Raw genomic sequence first — 24,112 nt, 5'->3', positions numbered from 1 at the left:
GGAAATGTTTTACATTTTTATCGATAATAACTCTCCATGATTTTATATTATTTCTTGAGAATTCTCCACACAGAGCCACTTGTACCCCATGCCACATTGACACAAGTGTTCCCTTTACCACCATGAAACTATAGCGGCTATAGTGCATGTAAAAAATCATTAAAATATATGGAGAATCATGGTTTCGGATTTTCGTTGTAAGTATCCAAGGTACGTCAAGTGTGGGATTCCTAATGAAATGTTATTCTTAACAATAAATCGTTAAATTCTGGGCAATTTTTACGTGACGTAATTTATGGATGGTCACTAATTTCAATGGAGATCGTCTGGTCGCATTTCGAAATTTATTTTGTGATGTAATCGAAAGAGTTACGTGTATCCAAATCATGTGGCGCAACCGTTCTGATCTATATACGCACGGAGTTCTTAAATTGTACATGGTTATGCTAAGTGGGGTTGTTTACAGAGTTGTACTTTGAACATATTATCAAGTGCAATTAGATCCAATTTTTATATGATGCGTTAGTACAGATTTTAGTGATGTTTTCACTTAACAGACGGAAATACAAAAATTGTACTGCTTTTTAAGTCAATCACGATTTGTGTAATCTAGCGGTGGTTGGTTCAAAAATTTACACATTTTGTTTACACAAATTTACACATTTTATTTATTCATCAGCAAACGTCAGCTACTCTACAATAGCCTTCTGAAAACAGCGTAGTGATTGTGTGTGGTTTATCTGAATTGATGTTTTTTCAATTGATATGCTTCATCTACGCTTGATATACTTTTGTTACGCTGGTCTGATCTGGTATTGACGAAACTATATATCCACTATATGTTCCGGTACTCCGTGAAACCAGTCAAGATATTTGTACTAGGCCAATTGTTATATTTTTCACCAACCGAAACAAAGATACTACTACGTAAGAAATGCGTGTTTCTAGCAACATATTTGGCATCACTCACTTCTAGTACGCGGTTGAGTACACTCCTCGTGATTATTACAGTGGGTATCATGCCACAATACAAGAAATCCGATAACCCCCGAAACCAGCCAAGATACTTCAAGGTGTACGTGTACCCCGGGTTGAGAACCAATACTGTATGATATAAGTGGAATTTTCGAACAAAATAAAATAAAAATTCATACCAAAGCTGGACCGCTGCAGTGAATACTGTGTATTTTTAAGCAAAGAAAAACTCGTCAAATTTGTATTGATGCTCAAATTTTGTTACGTCTACACTAATATGTATATGTATCAATAGATCATTTAACTGATTGTATTCTTTTCGGATTGTGATTTTACGAAACAAACTTAAACAAAAACTAAACACTGTTAACGCGTGCTTGTCAGAAACGACCCTTACAAACAAAAAACGATTATCAATGCTACTCACGAATCGGGGAAGGAAAATAAATTAGAAAACAATACAGCGAATGAAAACAAATGTACTAAGTCTAACTCCTTGCTTTCACCTTTGTTTTAATACTCTTAAGCTATTTTATATGTTTGACTTGGACTGACTGCGATTCCGCTCTTTTTCTTTATATGAGAATTGGAAAAAATTGGGCTAACATTAACTAAAACTAGTAAATAAGCTTGCTTAAATTATATTCAAATGAATAAAAATCTGCAATTGCTAACAGCAATAATATTACAACGAACAAATATGTATACAGTTCTCTCGTGATGATATTTCGTTCTGTCCGAACATTACAATTGTTACGATTATCTTGATTCTTACTAGTAACAGTAGTTGTGGTTCATAAATACCTTAAAATGCTGCTATTTACAGGATTCGATATAGCTTTGCAGGACGTAGAGACCAACGCAATTCGATTTGGTGCTACGAGTCCGCACGTGTCATTTTCCACGAACATTCTCGAATTCAAAAGAAGCTGTTCAAAAATATTTACTCACTTTTTGGCGTTTTATACTTGATTAGCGTTTTTTCTCCCTAAAGAATATCATCCAAAACATGCTGACTCCACATGATGGCTCGCTCACTCGGTACTGATATGGAATAGATAATGGAAATGGAGAAAATACGATTAAGGTAAAAAAGAGAAACGACTATTTGACCATGCTATGTACAGTTTAGTTGTTCTTCATTTTTGACATTCCATGCAGACGCTCCCATTTACCCAAATGGGAGTAGTGACAATAGGAGAAAGAAATGTAGTTAAAAGTTGAAAAAGCATTCTGTTTCTGTGCAAATAATGCAGCTAAATAATCACAGAAATTTTGGTATTTAACTAAATAACATAAAATTTAGATGTTTGTGTAGAAAATGAACAATTTACACATAAATAGAATCCTAACGAACTAAGGATATGTGCATTAGCTTTTCTAAACAGTAATTTAGTCCACTTAAGGAATTGACAGATAGGCGGAAAGAAAAGTGGATTTTCTAGTACACCAGATTGGAGATGATTCGGTACCCGTTGGGATCTCGTGTGTCTCCGACCACGTCGCTCGTCAGCCAGGGATGATCGAGAATGTCCTCACTAGAAAACCTCAGTTCTGGATCGGACTGCAGCATGTTGATAATCAGATCTCGTACACTGTCGCCAATGTTATTCCAGTAGGGCGCAGGAAAGTCAAAGAAACCATTCAGAATAGCGTCGAACAGCTGCTCCTGCTGATTGTCGGGTGAAACGAATGGTGGAAATCCACAGAGTAGAATGTATAGAATAATACCGGCGGCCCACACGTCAATCTAATATATGGAGAAACAGAAAATTAAAAAAATTATGTTAATTTGGAGTATATCTCAATTGCGGGAACATACCTTTACGCCATAACCAGTTTCCATGAGGATCTCCGGTGCCACGTAAGTAGGCGTCCCGCATACCGATAGCAATGGTTCCGTAACTTCACAGGCTAGTCCAAAATCGCCTAGCTTCAGCAGCATTACATTGCCATCCCTGTCCAATTCAACCTGTTTGAAGACAGTGAAAATGTGTATTTCATTCAATTTATCGTAATAATCCTACAGTTTACTCACCAACAAATTTTCTGGTTTTATGTCCCGATGCACGATGCTGAGGGCGTGCATGTACGACATCGCCGAAGACAGATGCTTTATCATGATTTTGGATTGATTTTCAGAGAACCGGGTTACCCTCGTGATGGCGTCAAACAAATCTCCGCCTCGTACCAACTCCAGCACCAGATACATGTTGTTCATCGTCTCAATGTCCTGTATCAGCTGGATGATACACGGATGGTTCAGCTTCTTCATCACACGAATCTCTGCCGCTAGATAGTGGCCCTGTGTGTGGAAGTTGAAAGGCAATGTTAAATGTTATCACAGTGATTCGGATTTCGATCAGGTTGCGTACCTTTCCGGAACACTTTGATTTGTCGATTATTTTGAGCGCATAATCGGCGTTCGATGATTTGTCTTTCAGTTTTAACACAACAGCAAAGTTTCCATCGCCTGTAGATAGGAAAAAAAACATCACGTAAAAGTTAATTTCATAAAATTAATTTGGAACAATTGTCATTTCGAATCGAACAGTAATTGACCACGGCTTATCAGCAGCAGCCCAGATTGGCATCATTCCAGATAGGTAAATTAATATAGCAATTTCTGTCTCTGGGTAACCGTGTAATGTGAGACTTTTTTAGTTCTTGCAGATTTATATACTAAGGATCATTCGCCGAAATGAATGATACAGTGAAATGGTATAAACTTTAAAAGATTAAGATGAAACTAACAAGCAGCCATTGAACGATTGACATTAACATACCACATATCACTGCAGTAGTATGGAATGTAGGTGCACACAGAAAACTTGCATTACCTAGCAGTAGGTAATCTTAAATCTGTGCATCCTACTTCCTCCAACGAAAAACGAAAGAGAGGGAGTCCAAATTTACCCAAAAATAAGGAGATATTCCCCAAAGCCGACTAAACTTCATCCCATTAATTTTGAGTAAAAAAAATCATTCCCTCTCCCTTACGATTTTTTCGCACTTGTCAATTTAAAACAAAAAAGTTTTTCGCAGCTAATGTGTACTTAATATGCGTGTACTCAATTTGTGAATGATTATTGCAATTTTCGTGAAAGTGTCAACAACCGATCAGTCGGACCAAAAATTGTGCTCTAATTACGGAATTTATTAGCCCAAAATGAGCTGAAAAAGGCAATACAATTTAGCTGAGAAGCGGCCCAGCCTTAACTCGCCCACTATCACTTCTCGAGACGACTTTGAAGAAAAACAGGATGCAGAATAACTCCGGTGATATCTATTCTTTTTATTTTACTCTATTTTTCCTGAATACTCAATACTCCGTATAGCTTAAACAATATTACAATGTTGTCTGGAGGATCAATTGGTTTTTTTTTGTTCACAAGAACAGAGCTCATACTAATAATTGCACTTTTATGTACGAATTACAATATATTTTACGTTGTATATCAACGGTGTTAAAAGTATCTACTTGTGAAATTGAAATTTTTCTGTATGTCAGATATAGTGTGGTTGCATTTTGTTGGATTATACTGTTCCCGTAGAAATATACATGCTAATCATATAATATCAAACATTTCCCGCATGGATCATTTTATTGTAGGATAACGAAGAGGTGATTTGATTCAGCAGTGCCACTATTTATACTATATGCTTTAATTTTTTGAGATGCATCGATATTTTTTTTTCGAAAAACGTAATGCACCAAGTGAATTGTGAGGCTAACTTTATTTCATATCTATTCGCGGCAATTTTGTTCGGAACGTTCAAGAGCGTATTCTCAGTACTTAAAGTTTTGTGATCATTCGGAAGAATTGTGGAAGTTGCTCAACAAGGGTTACACCGGAAGAGGCAGTTTCTTTTGAAATTTAAATATGACCATTGTCATCTGGAAGGATACCAAGAATAGCAGATAGTCATCTTGAACAAGCCTAAGACGTCTGTTTGATAAAGGAGTAGAGATCAGAGAGATCAGACAGTTACTTTATTTCATATTTTTGTAGCGTAATACATTTTTTTTTACAAGTTTTTTAAGTGATGTAGAATACCTCTTTTCAGCTTTGGATTATTTTTGTACAGTTTGTACTAGTTGGATCATTAATATTTGTTTCGATTTATCTCATTAGAGAGATTGTTTAAATTGATAAAGGAGTATTTTTCTGTTTGCATTTTATATCTTGCACCTAGTACTCTGATGCTGTTTTCTACCCAACATCGAGTCCCTTTAACCCTAACTGACATCAGTCCATATATTTTGACATCAAATGTTTTTTTTTCTCTTATTGGGTACATATCCCAGTGTTTTGATCTACTGTGGCAGACCCTTTTTTATTGTATGCCACATCAGGGTGTTGTATCACTATTAATCTGAGTGATTCCCAATTTCTGACTATAGGCGCGGTCCCAGTAAAGTATTATAGAACGTATGAAGCTTATTGCCTTACTGGGTGCAGTCGTCCATAAGAGCGAGCAAAGGCGCTATAACCTAGGCTCATCAGCCAGGGCAAGGTGTAAATACCTCTGTCGCATCCCAAAGGACCAAAGGAGTGACATTTACCTTCTTAGCCTAGTCCTCCCAACGATTTATCATATCCCCTTTACACTGAAACGGTCGGTACGGTTGTCCTCGTTTCTTCCTCCTTCAAGATTCAAAATGATTCGTTGGTTGGATTATTCATTAAATGAATAATTTAATTGCCGTATAATTTTGAAACATCTTTAAACCAAACTCTGCACAGTAGGCCTGGCCGTTTTAATATTTGCGACATATTACACATAATATGCTTCAAATATTAATGTTGACAAGAAAAACACTAAAGAATATCTGCAGTGTTTTCCAGGATGCTTTTCAATACTGGCTGTGTAAGGGTTAGAATAGAATAGAATAGAATAGAATAGAATAGAAAAAATCATTCCCTCTCCCTTGTTTTCCGGCAGTGAAATAAGGACAGCAAATTAAAATTACCTACTGGTAGGTAATGGATTTTAAGTGTGCAGTAAGATCTCCACTACGTGGGTTTATTCTTGTCGGTAATCTTTGTTACAAGATTCCATCTTTCCGAAGAAGGACAAGGGCTGTTTGATGACGTAAAGTTCAACTTGAGTTTCATCCGATAGGTGGCGCTAGCGAACACGTTTTCGAATTTCTGTATCTTAATATAAATTAGAAGGTGCTGCCTTCGGCAAAATCTATTAGCTGGTCTAGGGCAGTTCGTTGGCGAACAAATGGTTTCATAATACGAGAACTAGACGGCAGTAAGGAGCCTGTATATGGTAGATATGTTATGTTACGTTTGGCACAGTACAATTGGCATTATGAACGTTTAGCACAACGGACGCGTTGCATAATTTTGAAAAGTGATCACGCTGCAGGTAATTTGGCATAACGGACATTTGGCATAATTATTTTTATCTTCTGGAAAGCGATCATTTAGCATAAGCAACATTTGGTTTTTCTTCTAGTTGTAATAACTTTTTACGAATGTCTGCGTGGCTTCCAACTCGACCGTTCAAATGCTTATCACGGGTCTTGACCTAATTTGTTTCTCTTCAATCATATAATTCATTTTTTGGGCTAAGTATCTTGTTTAAGATTTTTGGTAATGAAAAAAGGGGTCTGGGTCATTTGGCATAAAGTCATTTGGCATAATTTATTTTATCTTCAGGATAAAATTGGAATAACGGCCATTTAGCATAATGGACATTTGGCATAATTTTGATAAGTTATCACATTGGAGGTAATTTATCATTTTTTAACTACAGGGAAACAGACATAATTTTAGGCTGTGCGAGAAGTAAAGTCATTTCGGTATAATTTTGAGCCGTGTTACTGCTGAAGGCCCAAAATTCATTCTTTGCAAATTAATAAATAGCATTTACGTCTGATGTGGCTATACTCCATCGCTTCAAGTCGTGTGCTGTCCAACATCGCAATCGCTCAGTCGGACTTAAACTAATTCATAATACCTACCTTTAAGAAATCCCGGCAAATGAGTGGATCACAGGTTTGCTTGCGAGGGGCCGCCGCCTCCGACGGTGGGTCGGCGCCACCTCGCCTAGGTTATGCGTAAAAATCGCATTACACTGTTTTCACCCAAGTGCTACTATAACAGTCAACGAGAGAGCAAACTTTTCTATTTTGTTTGCTATAAACAGCTGTGCTGGTTGGTCCGGATTTTTTCCCGTAGGTAAATTTTGACAGTTGGCTTCATATGTTTGTCGAGAAATAATCGTTTCAAAACTTTTTTTATTTCGATTATAGAGGTTTTAACCTTAAGGTCATTCGCCTCTTGGGATTAGAAAAATCTCTTATGAAAAATTTCTAACCCTTTGTGCGGAGTCGGGACTCGAACCCAGGTGCGCTGCGTACAAGGCAATCGATTTACCAATACGCTACGCCCAGCCCGGTTCAAAAACTTGGCTGTATCCAGGAATGACGAACTCACTATCGTTCAAATCGAACGGTATTTAATTCGAAAGAATAGTTCATGATATATAGAATGGTAATAAGGATAATTTTAATTATTGAAATGCTGTTTGGAAAGCTAAAACTCACTGGCGGTCATAATAACGATAGAGAATAAAACATACGTCTGTTGGATCGCATTTCTAGTGTCCTACATGAACAAAAACCTGTAATACCAACGTAAATCATAAACAAACAGTCCATAATTACGAAATTGAGCAAACACAAAAATTTCTAAAATGAAATTGAAAAGAGCTGTATTTAAAAGAAGGCAAAATCAGTTATAAAACGTATTCACTTGAATTATAATCAATATGATATAATGGAAAAAAACACAATAATAAGTTAGTTATTGGTGAGGCGCTTCGAGTTCCTCGCATCAGAATCCGACACTAACTTAGTGACAGGACTTACACATTATTATTATAGCTTAGTGCAGCTTTCACCGAATGGCTCATTCGCTGGTAAACTACGCATTCGTTTGTTATGCCAAATTTCAATGAGATCATTTAGCAAAATTATGTCAAATGTCCGTTATGCCAATTGACCTACAGAACGATCATTTCTCCAAATTATGCCAACTGTCCGTAATGCTGAACGTCTATCATGCCAAATGACCCGCTCCGGAAAAAAGAAGGATGGGTAATGTCAGAGACATAACCGCAATGAAGTAGAATACATTTATGTTTTCTCTTCTAACTTGTGCTGTAAATTGTCGTCGGAAACTTCAGGTAAGTCATTTGAAATAATTTTTCAAATTTTTCTTCTGGACCATGCCTAATACGGTTGCCACCATTCATTTGACGACAACGGGATAGTGCCAACAACGCTAGCTCGCTCGATCGAAGAGTACGAATCAACCATGGTACATAGAGTGACAAGAAAAAAATGGGCAGGTAATGTCAGAGACATAACCGAATTGAAGTAGAATACACTTAGGCAGTTAATTGGAATGCTGCAATTTTTGCGATCTTCTGCATTATAATCAGCTATTTCGATATTTGCTATGATGTATTGTGCCCCGTTGTTGTGGTGCATTTTACCCCTGCATAGGTGCGTTTTGCCCTGCCCATTTTCAAAGAGCAATTCATAATGATTTTGAAAAATTTAATATTTTTTATGTTCTTGAATATTTTGCAAAGCGATTGTGATTTCAGAGTAAAATGTTGCTAAATGATATTAAATTAAATTGAATTCTCCCAATTGATAGTCTATAGCAAAGTTATGATTATATTTCCTTAGGGGTGTATTTTACCCCATCTACCTCTACATACGCTTGCATTACATTCACATAAATCACTTGCGACGCGTTTGTGCATTCCATTTGCATACTTGGTCATACCTCGAAAATTTCAAACGTGCACCCGAAACACATGCGTGGCAAAATTTAAATTTTAGGTTTATTCCAAAGTTTTGAGTGGGTAATTACCAACTCGATTATTTTCAAGTGGATAGTACTACCTTTACTACCCACATTACCCAGCGGCCCTGATTATTGAATATTTCATTACACATATGTATAGTGGGCTCAAAATGCATTCGTCTTGCTGATTTTTTTAGAAATAGGCCACTTTAAAGTAATGCAAGTACAATAAATTAAATTAAGGGCCAAATCGGATAACAAATATTTTTTTGACTTACTGTAAATAGTATTTACTCTACATTTAAGAGCCAGAAGAAAGGCATTTGCGCCTGGAATGTCAGCATTAGAGAGTTAAGGCGTTCAAAACTTCACAAAGCAAATTCTGACTCGATTTCTAGTCCCATTAGGATTACTTGCCCCAAATTGGAAACAAATCGGACAAGTCTAGCTACCGGACCAACGCTCCTAAACTTTGTATGGTATTTTTCGACAATTCGCATGGAGAAAACCCACCATCTCGTATTTTCACCGCAAGGAGGCACTGCATGCATCGTATTATTACTGTAAGTGGAAATAAGAAAGATAATTTAATTGTCTATAACTTTGTCGAAGACTGCTAGTCAATCTGGCTTTGTTAAAAGAAGTAATTAAATTTTTAACGAAGTGATGGCTGAGTCAGTTTTGCATGGGGCCTAGCAGTGCATGGTTGTGAATCAGTACTCGATTCCTGCGAACTAAATATTTTTGTTAAATAACGGTTAGATTTAGCTCAACAGTATGTTCAGAAGAATTATAGTAAATAATACGAGTCATGTTTTGATTAGAACATTTTAGTTCCACATGTTACCGCATAGAGAGCGCCAACACTAACTTGTCAGAGAGAAATAAAAATTAGGAGTCTTCTATAAAGTTGTAGAAAAGGGCATTTTGCTGTAATTCTTCCGAACATGTCGATGTTCCATCTCTCTTCTATGAAAAGTTAGCGTTGGCGCCCTCTATGCGGTCACAGATTAAACTAAAATTTCTAATCAAAAGATGACTCGTATTATTTACTATAATTCTTCTGAACCTACTATTGAGCTAAACCTAACCGTTATTTCAGAAAAATGTTTAATTTGTAGGAATTGAGTACTGATACAAAACCATGCGCTGCTGGGCCCCATGCAAAACTGACTCAGATATCACTTCGTTAAAAATTTAATAACTTCTTTTAACAAAGGTGGATTAACTAACAGTTTTCGACAAAGTTATAGACAATTAAATTATCATAATACTCTCATCCAAGGCTAATCATTCACCAATAAAAGTGTCCTAGAATATTCAGTTTTTAAGTTTAGACAATAACAGAAAAAAGCAAATAAATACACCCGAAAATACTAGATCATTATGAAATACAACAATGGAAGGAAAAAAGCAAACAATAAAGTGATTTCAGTGTTAGTTTTAGACAAATTACTAGTATAGTTAAAATTAGTCTTAAGGATTTTTGTAACGTGCTATGTAAAAAAAACTGGCGTAAAAAGCTTTTGCAAATGCCGTGTCAAATAAACGAATGAAAAAAAAATTATTTTTCTTATTTTCAATTACAGTTGATACGATGCATACAGTGTCACCTAGCGGCGAAAATGCGAGATGGTGGGTTTTCTCCACGTAAATTTTCGAAAAATCCCATGCAAACTTTAGGAGCGTTGGTCCGGTAGCTAGGCTTGTCCGATTTACTTCAAATTTGGAGAAAGTTCTCCTGGTGGGACTAGAAATCGACTAAGGGGTGGGCCGATTGAGCTTTCAATAATTTATTATTTTTCTGGGCTGTGTAATGGTGCAGCCAATTATTGCTTTTACAAAAACTCTTAATTTAGGTACAATTGCGCAAATTATACATTCTACGGAATGTGTTACAATTACAAAATTATTGTGCGTATTTCCAAATAGCTCAAACACCTATTTTTTCGTCCTAATGCGCTAACTCTTTTGTAATCTTAGAATTCAAAGTGTTAGTGCATTGCATTATACCAAATAACCTAAACGCCCAGAATAAATGCACTGAATCTCACTCACCTATAATCGATCCAAGCGTATACTTGCTCTGCAGCTCCAGGGGTAACGAATCCGGCGAAATTACTCCATTCAGCACGGTTTCATCTACGCACACAAACGTATCGTTGTGGCTCTTGATGGGCATCTTGGGCTTCGGTCCTGTTCGGGTGGTATTGCTGCGTAGCGTTTTCTTGTTCGCCTGAATGATTTTCCGTTCGTCTGGTTCCAGCTCGAAATCATCGTTCCCGACCCGTTCGTTACCGTAAGCAAAGAATACGTCCTCTTCGCCAAAGAAATCCACCAATTTGAGCACCGGCGTCCCCGAAACGGTGAACACCTTCCGCACACAACCGGTGTCCAGCTTGACGCATTGCGTGATTGCTGTCAGCACGTGCTCGTACGTTGGACTGTTACGCTTGTTCAGCAGCAACCGGAGTATCTGGCCAGATTAAAAGAAAGGTGAAAATTGTAGGTTTATTTTATTTAAACAGAAAATTTATCTTTTCTACCTTACGAGGCTTCACACCGTTTCGAATCAGGGTAACAATCCTAGGATGGACAAATGAGCTGATCTCTTTAAGAGGCATTGTGCCATTGGATCCATTTTTGATAGGCGATAATGGACGTATTAGTCTGAAATGATTTACCATCGCATTCATTTTGAATAACATTATTAATCAAGAATTCGCAAATTCGCATTCATTTTGAATAACATTATTAATCAAGAAGGAACCTACCTAGACAGTCTATTTGTGTTTTTAATTGCTGTGTTATTTGTGTTGTAATCTATCTTTTTGAAACCTTCATTATTGCAGGAACATACGTAGCTTTTACCATCTTCAAGGTCTTCGACCTTTTCCACTTTCCTTCCGTCGAGCGTGTAAATTGTCCGGATGGCTCCCGTGAGAGTTACACTATCTTCTAACAGTCTTGTTAGGTCTTCTGTTAAACTATCAAACGACCTGCGAATCAAAAACATAAGTTTTGAACTTCAATAAACAGATTTAACTTACCTATATCTCTCCCCCGACACAGGTATGGTACTTCCGGAATAAAATCTGTCACCATTCCGAAAAAATCGTATCCGCTTAGCCTTTTTAGCTGGCGTTCGACTGCTTGAGATCCGTTTTTTGAGTGTGCTGGATTTGTTATGTGTACCGCTGATTTCTAAATCAATCAGTTCCTTCTCTAGCTCCGAGTTGGAGCTCGTCCGGCTATTGCTTCGACTTAGTGTCGAAGCAGTGTGATTGCTCACCTCCATACTTCTTCGCGTTTTGGATGAATTCTAGCGCGCACTTCTGCTCTTACCGATTCAGCTCCGCCGGTTCGCTCCGTCGTTGTCGGCAGGGACGACCGTGGAGCCACGGTTTCTCGAACTGAAATGGAAATAGATAACACAAAATATAACATTATTTTTTGCTGCCTCTAGATATTTTTGTACCGGAAAGGGATTCCGCTTATTAAATTCATGAATGAAATTCGTTGTAGAATGTAATTGGAGCAACTAAAGCAGCGCGTAGGTATTGTACATCAACAGTTGGTAATTTCATATACTTGTCATCGCCATCGTCACGCGGATAGCAGAGACATTTTCGCGTCACGATAACTAAGAGTGGTAGAGGTAAAATGGACACATGAGTGCTTTATAAGATTTTTGTTTCAGTTGTTCGCTTATAGGTATGTATAATTAATATTATTGCTTATTTAAATAAAACAAGGTACAGCAATTCCGAAGAATAACAATAATCGGACAATTTGAAAGAAAACAAACGCCACTAAGTAGGGCGTCACTTATCTCTAAAGTAGTAAAATATAAAATCTGGAATGCACTGTTCAGAATCAGATCCAGAATTAGGATTTAAGATAATGTTCAGAATTTCCCTAATTGCACCAACAATCATTGACTGAGCAATTTTTATTTTTGCAAAAATCGATGGTGTTAGAGCTCAGCAAATTATTTATCATGTTACCCCCCACTACCCCTACACATTACCCAACAGGTACGCAGCTGTTGTATTTAATTTTCATTTGCGTGCAGTGCCTTTTCGGATTGAATATGCCGTGATCATTGTTATTAACACCATTACTTTCGTTCCACATTAGATCCTCAATAGTCTTTTGCATAGTTTAATCTGTAAAGTCACGCAAAGGCATTATGCAAACGCGCAGAAAGTATAAAGTTTTTGACTTGGGCAATTTGTGAAATGGTCTTATCCATGCTGCCGTCACGTTACCATCACTCTTTTGCATTCCCAGTATTTTTTTTCGCTCAAGACGAAAGAAGAGCTAATCGTGAGATTGGCAATCATTGATTTTTGGAATACTCGTCCGCGCGAAAAGGCGTTAATTTCGATGAGCTACATTGCTTGAAAGTGCTAATGATACGAGAACCTAATTTCTCTATTATAAATAAAATTGCAATGTTTGGCATCGATTTTTCAATTGCCGAACATATTCTGCGATGGTATTCGTGTCCCCAGTTAAGACTTTTTAACTCCGTGAACTGTCATGAATTTCCATCAAAATATTTTGATATCTTGAATAATATTCATATATTTTTGACGCAATTTACCGTTGTGTAATATAGATAAGAGAACACTTCGTTAAATACTTTTAATATTTAAATCTGAGCTGATGTTTGCGCATGGTAATTTAAAAAGGCAAAGAGCAAAACAAAACGAAACTTGTTTATCATAGCAAATTAAGCGATAAAAAATTGCGCTACATTTGTTTTACGCGTTGTTGGCGAAGACCTGTTTATCTCTCCGGTGTTGTAAGGTAGTATTTGCTGCAAAGCAAAAGTGTGTGCATTCATTTGCGATTTGCGCCCCCTTTTCCAGTTGCACAGAAGAGTGCATTCAGCAGTCGTACAAAGTTGTAAAACGTTTTTCATGCCGTAATACAGCTTGATTGCTGTCATTACTACCACTCACAGATGCCATTATTATCAGTCTCTTCAATCGTTAAGCGCAGACTGAGGGGCTCCACCCGTAAAGGACTGACCTGGTTACGAAGAAGCTTTTGGAGCATGAGGTCAGTCGAGGTAAGAGGAAGCTTAAACATGGTCAGTTCGGCTTGCTCGACATACTGTATTTTAGGCTACCTGTTCCTCAAAACCACGAGTTTTGCAGAAGCCCAAAAACATATCAAGCCGTTCACGTGACTAAAAGATGTTAATAGACTAGAAACGGGAAAGAGTCATTTTCAGTAATTCTAAACTTGTCAAAATAGGGAATTTTGTTGAGAAACAGTAGGGGAACTGGTAGTAATCCCGACATAGGATATTATTAGTACGATTATTTTTAGCATTTGGAGGCACATCGATACCATATGGGTAAAACGCCAACAAAAAAGCAAAGCATACGAAAGTAGAATTGATGCGCGATTGGATGTTTTATTCGAGAGTTGTCCTACTGGAGCTGTAGAGCTAGGTTATCGTAAGGGCTCCCCGTTAGAATTACACACTACAATTGCAGACGAGACAGGCAATGTCGCTCTTAGGCAGCTTAAGGCCAATTGCAGCGGGCCGTGATTCTGAATGTAGGGACTTAGCGATCGCGTGTGTCATCGCGAAGGGCTCGAGCATTTGTACGTTAACGTGTTCGATCGCGTGTGCAATTCTATATCGGCGTGTGCTAACGTGTATGTAACTTCAGGTATACAAATTCTATTTAATAACCATATGTCCTTTCGCATATTTACGTGTGTTCTTGGATGATCGCGCGCGAACCACGAATCTGATATTTTCTGAGCGCAAATCGTACAAAATTTCTTTGAACGCGCTCCACTCGGTTACTTTGAACGGCGTTGTATCTCGCCCGTACCTGTACAGCATGTTCTAAGGCGCTATGGACCAGTGCGCAGTATAAACATTTCAGTGCGTAGAAGTCCACAAAATCGACTGTGTTCTGTTTTAGAAAACCCAATGTTGCAAAAGCCTTCGCCGTTGTTGCAGTGATGTGGTCGGCGAAACGAAGTTTTCTGTCGAATAGCACTTTCAACGGATAGAATTCACCCGCTCGATGACACAGGTTTGAAGAGTATATTCGCTACGCTACTTATATTTGCCGAGCGTCCGAAACTTATTACTTATCACAGTATGAGCTGCATACTGTTCTCGACAAACATGTCAAATGGTCCTAAGTGCAAATGAGAGTCTCTCTTTGTTTACTTTCTCTTTCGATTATTACGGTGTCATCTTAAACTTTTCAATATTGTTTCAGGATATATCGAAAAACAAAGAGAATCTGTCATTTGCACTTAGGACCATTTGACATGTTTGGCTAGTGTTCCGCAAGCACCATTCCTCTATATTGGCTATATCGTCTTGGAGCACAGCAGAGTCGAGTGCGGAGACAATTGAACGAAAGATTTTCAGATCATCAGCATAGAGTAGTTTTTCAGAGTTGATGCGGGTGCAGAGATCATTGATGAATAAGAGAAAGATCAGTGGTCCTAGGTGACTTCCGGTTGGCGTTACGAATGCGTTTGAGCGTGTGGTACCAATTCTAACGAAAGCGGATCGTTGTGACAGGTAAGAATGCAGCCATTTGGTTACCCAGTCAGAAAAACCTAGTTGTTCCAGTTTCAAAACAGCAATGTTGTGGGACACCTTGTCGAATGCTTTCGCGAAATCAAAATATACGTATAGCATCCACTTTTTGACGCATATCTACAGCTGGAACTAGAAAGCTCGTGTACGCCATCAAGCTCGAAGTGGCAGAGCGTTTTTTACAAATCCGTCGATTATGTTGGAAAAAATACATCGCATTGTAGACAACTTTATCTAGGCAGTTCAGCAGTGAGATTCCTCTGTAGTTTTCGACATTATGCATGTCTCCAGCCTTATGAATAGGGACTATAGCAGCATCTTTCCATGCAGTTGAGAAAATATTTTCCGAGATTGAACGCTGGAAAATAATACTTACTGGCACAATGTTTTATAAACACAGGATGCGAGCAGGCCCTTTCAAAGCATCAACGCTGGACAGAGCGCTCAATACGTGGGAATCGTTTACGTTAGGAAGAGCAAGGTTGATATTATCCGTTGGTAATGTTTCAAGGTACTGTTGCGATGGATAATCTGGAGGGCTGCACAGAGGAGTAACTGGGGTCGAATCCTGGCCAAAACTATTTATTGCGGCTATTGCTGTTATTATGCCTTAATATGAACTAAAAATAGAAAATAAATGGTTTTTGGGACTATTTGGCATCTATCCACCTACCAGTGCAGGGGTCAATTTTCTAGATCCTTCCGAATACTAGTATTTTCGAGGTGATCTTTGTGAATACATTTGTTTTTCCCGCTGCATGAACACTTGGTCAGTGGAAAAGGAAGAAGAAAGGGATGCCTGTGCAAATATTCATAAAGATTCACTTCGCCAAACATAGTATTTGACCCTACACCATTTTGGCGTACCTCAAATTAGTAAAAATATCAATATTTTCAAATCGCTTGGAATTTGTGGACCGGAAAAGATCGGAAGAGATTGAATGTTTTTTGGATAGCCAGAATCTTGTTTTGTAATGTTGTTTCAGCAACTTTGCCGGATCTTGCCGTATAATGTAATTTTTTTGTCATTCAAATTTGGAATAAATTGTTTAAAAAGGGTGTTTTTAAAGCTAGTCCAACACACAGCAACACTACTATTTTCGGTTATTTTTAAGCGGAGGTTATACAAATAATTGTGTTCAATTACGTTTGTTATAATATTGTCTTATTTAATACAGTCATCATCATTTGAAAGCGATTTTGCGGGATATATAAAAAAAACCGATTTAATCCACCTAGCAGTGAGATGAGACATTTCTTACACATTTCACTATTGGATTAGTTTGCAGAACTCACGAGAAGTAGGCACTCAACTAGAGGTGGGATGAAAACAGTTTCTAGTCTTGCACGAAAAAAATCTCGAATAAACTGAATAAATTATAGAAATCAACAAAACGACCGAAATAAAAAGGTAAAGCAAAAAATGAAACAATAGGTTTTTAAATTCATAAAATAAGTAGAAAATTTAATGGAAATCAAAATTATAATATACACGAATTAAATTAGATTAGGTTATTACATAAAAATTAAGATTATATTTAGAAATTGTTAAAAGAATAATAGAATAAATTGACTCATACTAACAAATTGAATGAAATAAAACGAATGACTGAACATGAAATGCATAAAATTAAAAATATGAATAAAATGAATCAAATGAATCAAATGAATCAAATGAATCAAATGATTCAAATGATTCAAATGAATCAAATGAATCAAATGAATCAAATGAATCAAATGAATCAAATGAATCAAATGAATCAAATGAATCAAATGAATCAAATGAATCAAATGAATCAAATGAATCAAATGAATCAAATGAATCAAATGAATCAAATGAATCAAATGAATCAAATGATTCAAATGATTCAAATGAATCAAATGAATCAAATGAATCAAATGAATCAAATGAATCAAATGAATCAAATGAATCAAATGAATCAAATGAATCAAATGAATCAAATGAATCAAATGAATCAAATGAATCAAATGAATCAAATGAATCAAATGAATCAAATGAATCAAATGAATCAAATGAATCAAATGAATCAAATGAATCAAATGAATCAAATGAATCAAATGAATCAAATGAATCAAATGAATCAAATGAATCAAATGAATCAAATGAATCAAATGAATCAGATGAATCAGATGAATCAAATGAATCAAATGAATCAAATGAATCAAATGAATCAAATGAATCAAATGAATCAAATGAATCAAATGAATCAAATGAATCAAATGAATCAAATGAATCAAATGAATCAAATGAATCAAATGAATCAAATGAATCAAATGAATCAAATGAATCAAATGAATCAAATGAATCAAATGAATCAAATGAATCAAATGAATCAAATGAATCAAATGAATCAAATGATTCAAATGATTCAAATGATTCAAATGGTTCAAATGAATCAAATGAATCAAATGAATCAAATGAATCAAATGCATCAAATGAATCAAATGAATCAAATGAATCAAATGAATCATATGAATCATATGAATCATATGAATCAAATGAATCACATGAATCAAATGAATCACATGAATCAAATTAATCAAATGAATCAAATGAATCAAATTAATTAAATGAATCAAATTGATTTAATTCATCCAGTGAATACAATGAATCAAATTAATGAAATAGATCAAATGAATAAAAAGAATGGATGAACCAAATGAATAAAGTAAAAAATAAATGAAATGCATAAATAAAACAAACGAATCAAATAAACAAAATGAGCTGAAGTGATAAAATGAATAAAAAGAAGAAAATGAGCAGAATTAAATGCATTGATTAAAATGGAAAATTGAACGATGGTTAAAGGGTATAAATTAATATAAAGAAATAAATTGAATCAAATAAATTATTTGGATGAAATGATTAAAACTGAAAAAATAGTCAGATCATTAAAATGAAGAAACTGAACAAAATGAATAAACTGGACCAAATGAATAAAATGCATACAATGAAAACAATGAATGATATGAGTAGGCACAAAAAGAATAAACTGATCAGAGTGAATCCAAAGAATGAAACGAATAAAATAAGTAAAATGAACGCAGATGAACAAAACGAATAAAAAGATGCGGAGTAAAATAATTAATTAAAATGAAATGGTCATACATTTGAAGCTAAAAATATTTTTGAATAAAGAAAATGAATAAACCGGATTGTACGAATTTGAGAGCCATTGCATCAGAAAGTTTTGAAATGTTTTTGAAAATCCCATCTTCTGAGAAAAGGCTATTAAATATGCAATGGACTTTCTAGGGCTTCCATCTTTTTTTGGTTTTATTCTTTTTATTTTCATGCTTCTTTACTTGACGAATTCGAAGTTTACTTTTTGGCCACATATTCCCGAAAAAAAGATTTATGTACAGAATAGAATTTACTGGTCCAGTATTTTAACGCGCAATTGAATACAGTAAAGTGAGACAAGGTCACATGTGCTTTCAAGTCCCTTCAACAGAGAACGACAGGGAGAATGCGATTCGTGAATGAGACAGGTAGATATTTCAAAGTTTTTATTTGCATTGAAGTAAATAGTGTGAAATGTCTAGGCTATGTCAATAGCATAAAAGCCGTGCATTCAGTTGATTGCAATGCAGTCTCTTTCCATTCATCCTTATAGCTTGCATATTGTTTCGTTCGGAATTCTCGTGCAGGGAATATGGATAAATCAGTCCTATACAGACCAATACTGTGAAAAAGAAATCGTTCAAACTACTCAGTATATCCAAATATGGACGACGATAAGTTAGAAGACACATTGTAGTTGCATCCCCCATCGAGAGTGGGTACTTTGGGAGACTTCTTTTCCTGGATCTAATTTGTGGATATTTTTGGTCTTTGATCCGTTATTTTTCATGAAAGTTCGTACCAATACAACGAATGTGCAGCTGATACAACTCATGGTTCATTCGCCTGCGCAACGTTCCGTCTTCCATCTGCACGCCACCATAGATGGTACGCAACACCTTTCGTTCGAAAACTCCAAGGGCGCGTTTGTCCTCCACGAGCATAGTCCAGGTCTCGTGGCCGTAGAGGACCACCGACCTAATCAGCGTCTTGTAGATAATCAACTTCGTGCGGCGGCGAATTTCGTTCGACCGGAGCGTCCTCTGGAGTCCAAAGTAGGCACAATTTCCCACTTAGGGTAACAGTTCCCTAATTCATCATAGCACCTCTATTCATCCGACCCATTTGAACACATTAGTTAGAGCAGTGTCTGCTATCTCTATTCAACGCATTAGCTTAAATGGAAAGATGAATAAGGGTGCGTTGTACTCGACTTTTCACTTTGCTCAAACGCGAGTATTTTACATATTCCAAGCAAGATTTTTCATTACATTACTTCTTAGGAACGAAGCAAAGATGTTGAAACCTATTTAAGTGCAATCCAGTGACAATTGGCCGAGTTATCAACGAAATAGAGTGACATACTGATTAATGAGATGAATAAGGGCTCGTCTACCCTATATCCGTCTCTGAATTTCTCTGCTGTTATCATTGTCGTTGGTTACCAGTGAGCCCAAATACATGAATTCGTCGACCATCTCGATTTCGTCACCGTCAATCCGAACTCAGGTGGGAGGTTCACATTGTCGTCTCTAGAACCTCTTCCTCTCATGTATTTTGTCTTCGAAACGTTGATGGCATTTCCAATCCTGCTGGCTTCAGTTTTCAGTCTTTGAGCATATATTTCATTCAAAATGCAATAGAGATACGAATAGTTTAAATATCGCACGTGGAATGTCTCTTGAAAATTTCCATCGTCAAACTTTCATATTACCCAGTTAAGCCAAATATTTTTCTGATATAGCCATGAATTTCCTTAATTCTAGTGTAGATACAGGCTTTGAATACAATTGAATTAAAGTTGAGTTGATGTAGCAGCAGACAAAAAATAGTTTTGTTTTCTCAAACCTTCGCAATTACAATTAATAAATATTTCAGATTGGCAGAAGATCTTATCACACAACTTAGAAATGTATACAGAAATAGCTTGATAGATGCGATAGAAGAGAGACAGAGAGAGAGAGAGAGAGAGAGAGAGAGAGAGAGAGAGATAGAGAGAGAGAGAGAGAGAGAGAGAGAGATGCGGGGGGGAGTCGTGTGAGGAATGGCAAATGATGGTTTATTTTTATATGTTTATATTATATATTGATTCTCACATTCTTATCATAAATAATGTAAGTAGTAATTTTTGCGCCATAACCGGTATAACCTAAATCTTGCAAAGGAGCTAAATTTTCGCTAGATTTTTGGGCTTCAAACATACAGTTGCTTTCGGTGACGCCACAAGTATAATTATATCATAAATCTTTTATCTCACTACTAGGTGAATTACTTGTTGATCTGTGTATTGATATACCATCCAACATTTACCTCATGATAGAACGCAATGCCTAATCCAAGGAATAAATACTAGAACTCACTGTTTCTTTATCAACACATTATTTTGCCTTTGAAGTGAACTTTTATATTGATTTTTGAGAAATAGTTCATTTATTATAAAGATAATTCACAAAATGTTCTCAACATCGAATTCCTTGAATCACGTAGATGTGTTTTCATACCCCGATATTCAAAATCGGTTTAGTTTTGCCCCTAAAACACCAGTAAAGCAATACTCTGTATGAAACAATCTCATTTTTAGTTAGTGGAAATTGGTAAGCGAGGACTAAAAATACAAAATGTTTAATATCTCCGCTCGTGCACGGATATAGACAATCTATAGCTCGTTAGAATGGTATTTTTACAAACTTTCTATTTATGTGCAGTTTGTGGGACAATATTGTACTGTTCGAAAGTTATTTGCAAAAAAGCTGCTGTGTTTTGACAAAATCGCCCATATCTCAGAAAGTAAACAACATATCGAAAATCAAAAATAATAGTGTCAAATGGCAACGGTAGGCCTTTCATTTGAAACTAATTTCATTAAGATCGGTTCAGCCATTGCTGAGATAATTACATGACATTTTGTACATACATACATACACACATACACACATACACACATACACACACACATACAGACATTGTCTCAATTTGTCGAGCTGAGTCGATTGGTATATGAGACTCGGCCCTCCGGGCCTCGGAAAAAGTTTTGAAAGTTTGAGCGAATCCTATACATTTCTTTTGTAAGAAATGTAAAAATGATTAAAAACCCTTAAAATATCACTATTTTCCATCCATGCAAAAAATCTTTAGCAATTTTTTGCATACTCGTTATTTTGCCACAACATTCAGTATGCTTTTAGGTATCTAAAAAAATACAAACTAAATAAAAAGTCGAAAAAAAATTTTGGTTATTGGCCAAGAATTTGTTCTAGTTACTCCTCTGTGGGCTGGTAAATACATCTCGGAAGTGATCTGCAAAAAGGTTCACCGACTCGGCAGCGGACTGTGAATTTTTGTCTCGAAGGTAAACATTTTCTGGTACACCCCGGAACGTTTTCTGCTATTTATAAATGTCCAGAATGTCGAGGTATTATTTCGAAGGCTGCGTTGAACTTGGTTCAGATATTCACCGAATGCACTGTTCCGGGCTGTTTCATATTGCAGTTCAGTTTGACGAAGAATAGTTTTGTTGTTGTCGGTCCTATGATGTAAATATCGCTTTCGTTGTTTCCGGAGTACGTTGGATAGCCGACCAAGCTCAGCGTGCCACCACGGAAATTTATAATCTGCTTTTCTGCTGACACATTTTTTTGGAACGTTACGGCGAAGAATCTCATATATGGCATCATAGAACGACGCAAATGCCTGATCCAAGTCATTTCCAACCAGCATCTCGCACCAATTGAGTGCACCAATGGCGATTGAGACTTCCTCGAAGTTGCATCGAGTAAAGTCAAAGTTGAAGTCGTCGTTAATTGTATCAAAAGCTTCACCATCATCGGAACGCAAATCAAATCTTAAAACGAAGGGTTTATGGTGAGGGTCTACCTTCAGTATAGATGAGAAGGCTCAATCAGTTCAAACACGTCCGTGTCAATAACGAAAGCTAAATCGAGGGTCCGTCCATTCACGTTGCTAAGAGAGCAGATTTGATACAAGCCACCAGCGACCAACGTTCCTGTGATGGTCGTCTCTTGTTCCGTGGTTGAATTTTCAGGAAGGCAGCACAAAAATCCACCGAAGATGAGGAAGATTATAATCACCTACAAATACTTATTTACCATTAACGACAATTGCATTCTGTTAGAATTTTTTTATTATATGCTGACCGAGAATTTATGATTCACGTGCGTCGGTAAATTTATGCAATCTGAACTTCCCGATTAAAGAGAATCGAATGCACCAATTGAACACCGGTAAGAAGTGGCCAAAGAATCCTAGGAAGGATTCCCCTTTATCCTATCATATACGGCAATTCTGCATCCATTCCCTGACCCAGCTGGCACAAATACTCAGACGAACACATACACAAGTAGGCATATGACTAGCACATAACAATTGTGCACTAGTAATAAAAACTACAATTATTACAACACATTCACTAATAGGTTTCTACTTTTACATTTTTTTAATTAGCCTGAGCACGATGATGACGTCGTCCGACAAATCGACACACAATGACCCCCACTGCGAATCGTACCCACAAACACCGGCATTAAGCTGTTGAACCCATAGAAAAAGACAGTCCTCGGCGACCCGCCAATTGGCTACGCCAGTGGACACAGACCAAAGATTGACTGTTAGTTTGGGATGGTGCAGAGTATGAAAAAATACAAAACATAAAAAAGCCTACAAACCCTCTCGGTTTGCTTGATGCACCACTATCGAGGTGTAAAGAATTAACCATCTTAAAGCAGTTGTCTGTCAGAAGTTCTTTAAAACTAATGCACAAATATGCTTGATGATTTTTGCAATACCGTTCAAACCCGTCAACCTAGGGGAGGGCAAAATCGTGCGATCTATTATTATACCCAAATTATTGTGTTTGGGTCAATGACGGAATTGGTGGACATGGTGTTGTGATTTTAATGAGGCAGTGATCAGCTTTTTTCGTCCGCGTCCCTTATCAATTATTTTTGCAATGTGATTCACCAGCAGTGCTATCTTTGATAATGAACCACCTCGGTAATGCAACTAATTGTTTCTGATCTTATTTTAATGTAAATAATTAGGTAGTCTTACTTTCGTTATATTCTGAATTGCAGATATTTTGTCGCAAGTAATTTCAAATGTTCTTTGTTTTGTAAGGGAACACGTATACGCCCGATGATGCCAAACGAGCTGACATTCCTTTTGACTGAGCAAACTAATCTCTTTGTTTGTTTAGTGTTTATTTGACCAACTAGGAAACTAATCCACAGGGTATGTAATGCGCGTGGGGGGAATACGCATGGTCTTGTCTGAGTGAATGATTTTGAATTATGTATGAGGGTTGAGAATTGACAATTCGCAAGAAGAATTCAAAGCCAGTTTCCAATTTTCTGCAGTCATATCAGCACGAGGAACAAATGTTTTATTGTCATAATCATTGGTTTATTTTTAGTCCATTAAATCATCAATACATTATATTAATTGTTCTTATTGTATTAAGTACTTGCTTATGCTTTAGAGAAGTACATGTACTATAATACTGTCACGTTAATAATATTTCTTCATGAGTATAAAAATATTGTAGGTTGATTATTGACACAAAAGCCGACAATTTAGTTTCTTTTCGTTCTTATTGTTTTCAATCTTGTT

The 24,112-nt window shown here is 36.6% G+C and overlaps 1 protein-coding gene across 3 annotated transcripts in view; it reads right to left on the bottom strand.

Moving 5' to 3' along the window:
- Window positions 1-1,147: 1,147 nt before the first annotated feature.
- The window catches only part of LOC131678509 (serine/threonine-protein kinase GL21140), a 97,914-nt gene continuing 74,949 nt past the window's right edge, over window positions 1,148-24,112 (bottom strand). For 2 of the 3 annotated variants that reach the window (XM_058958706.1, XM_058958707.1), the window contains exons 2-9: window positions 11,864-12,226; window positions 11,588-11,812; window positions 11,360-11,483; window positions 10,872-11,289; window positions 3,351-3,448; window positions 3,014-3,280; window positions 2,798-2,947; window positions 1,148-2,725 (exon numbers count right to left, since the gene is read on the bottom strand). In XM_058958706.1, coding sequence (XP_058814689.1) covers window positions 2,417-2,725; window positions 2,798-2,947; window positions 3,014-3,280; window positions 3,351-3,448; window positions 10,872-11,289; window positions 11,360-11,483; window positions 11,588-11,812; window positions 11,864-12,111 — 1,839 coding nt within the window. In that variant the 5' untranslated portion in view covers window positions 12,112-12,226 and the 3' untranslated portion in view covers window positions 1,148-2,416. The remainder of the gene's footprint in view (window positions 2,726-2,797; window positions 2,948-3,013; window positions 3,281-3,350; window positions 3,449-10,871; window positions 11,290-11,359; window positions 11,484-11,587; window positions 11,813-11,863; window positions 12,227-24,112) is intronic. The other variant, XM_058958708.1, reaches the window with a different exon arrangement.

Source organism: Topomyia yanbarensis, chromosome 2 (assembly GCF_030247195.1).
Source record: "Topomyia yanbarensis strain Yona2022 chromosome 2, ASM3024719v1, whole genome shotgun sequence".
Lineage (NCBI taxonomy): Eukaryota > Metazoa > Arthropoda > Insecta > Diptera > Culicidae > Topomyia > Topomyia yanbarensis.
This window is presented reverse-complemented; position numbering and strand designations above follow the sequence as displayed.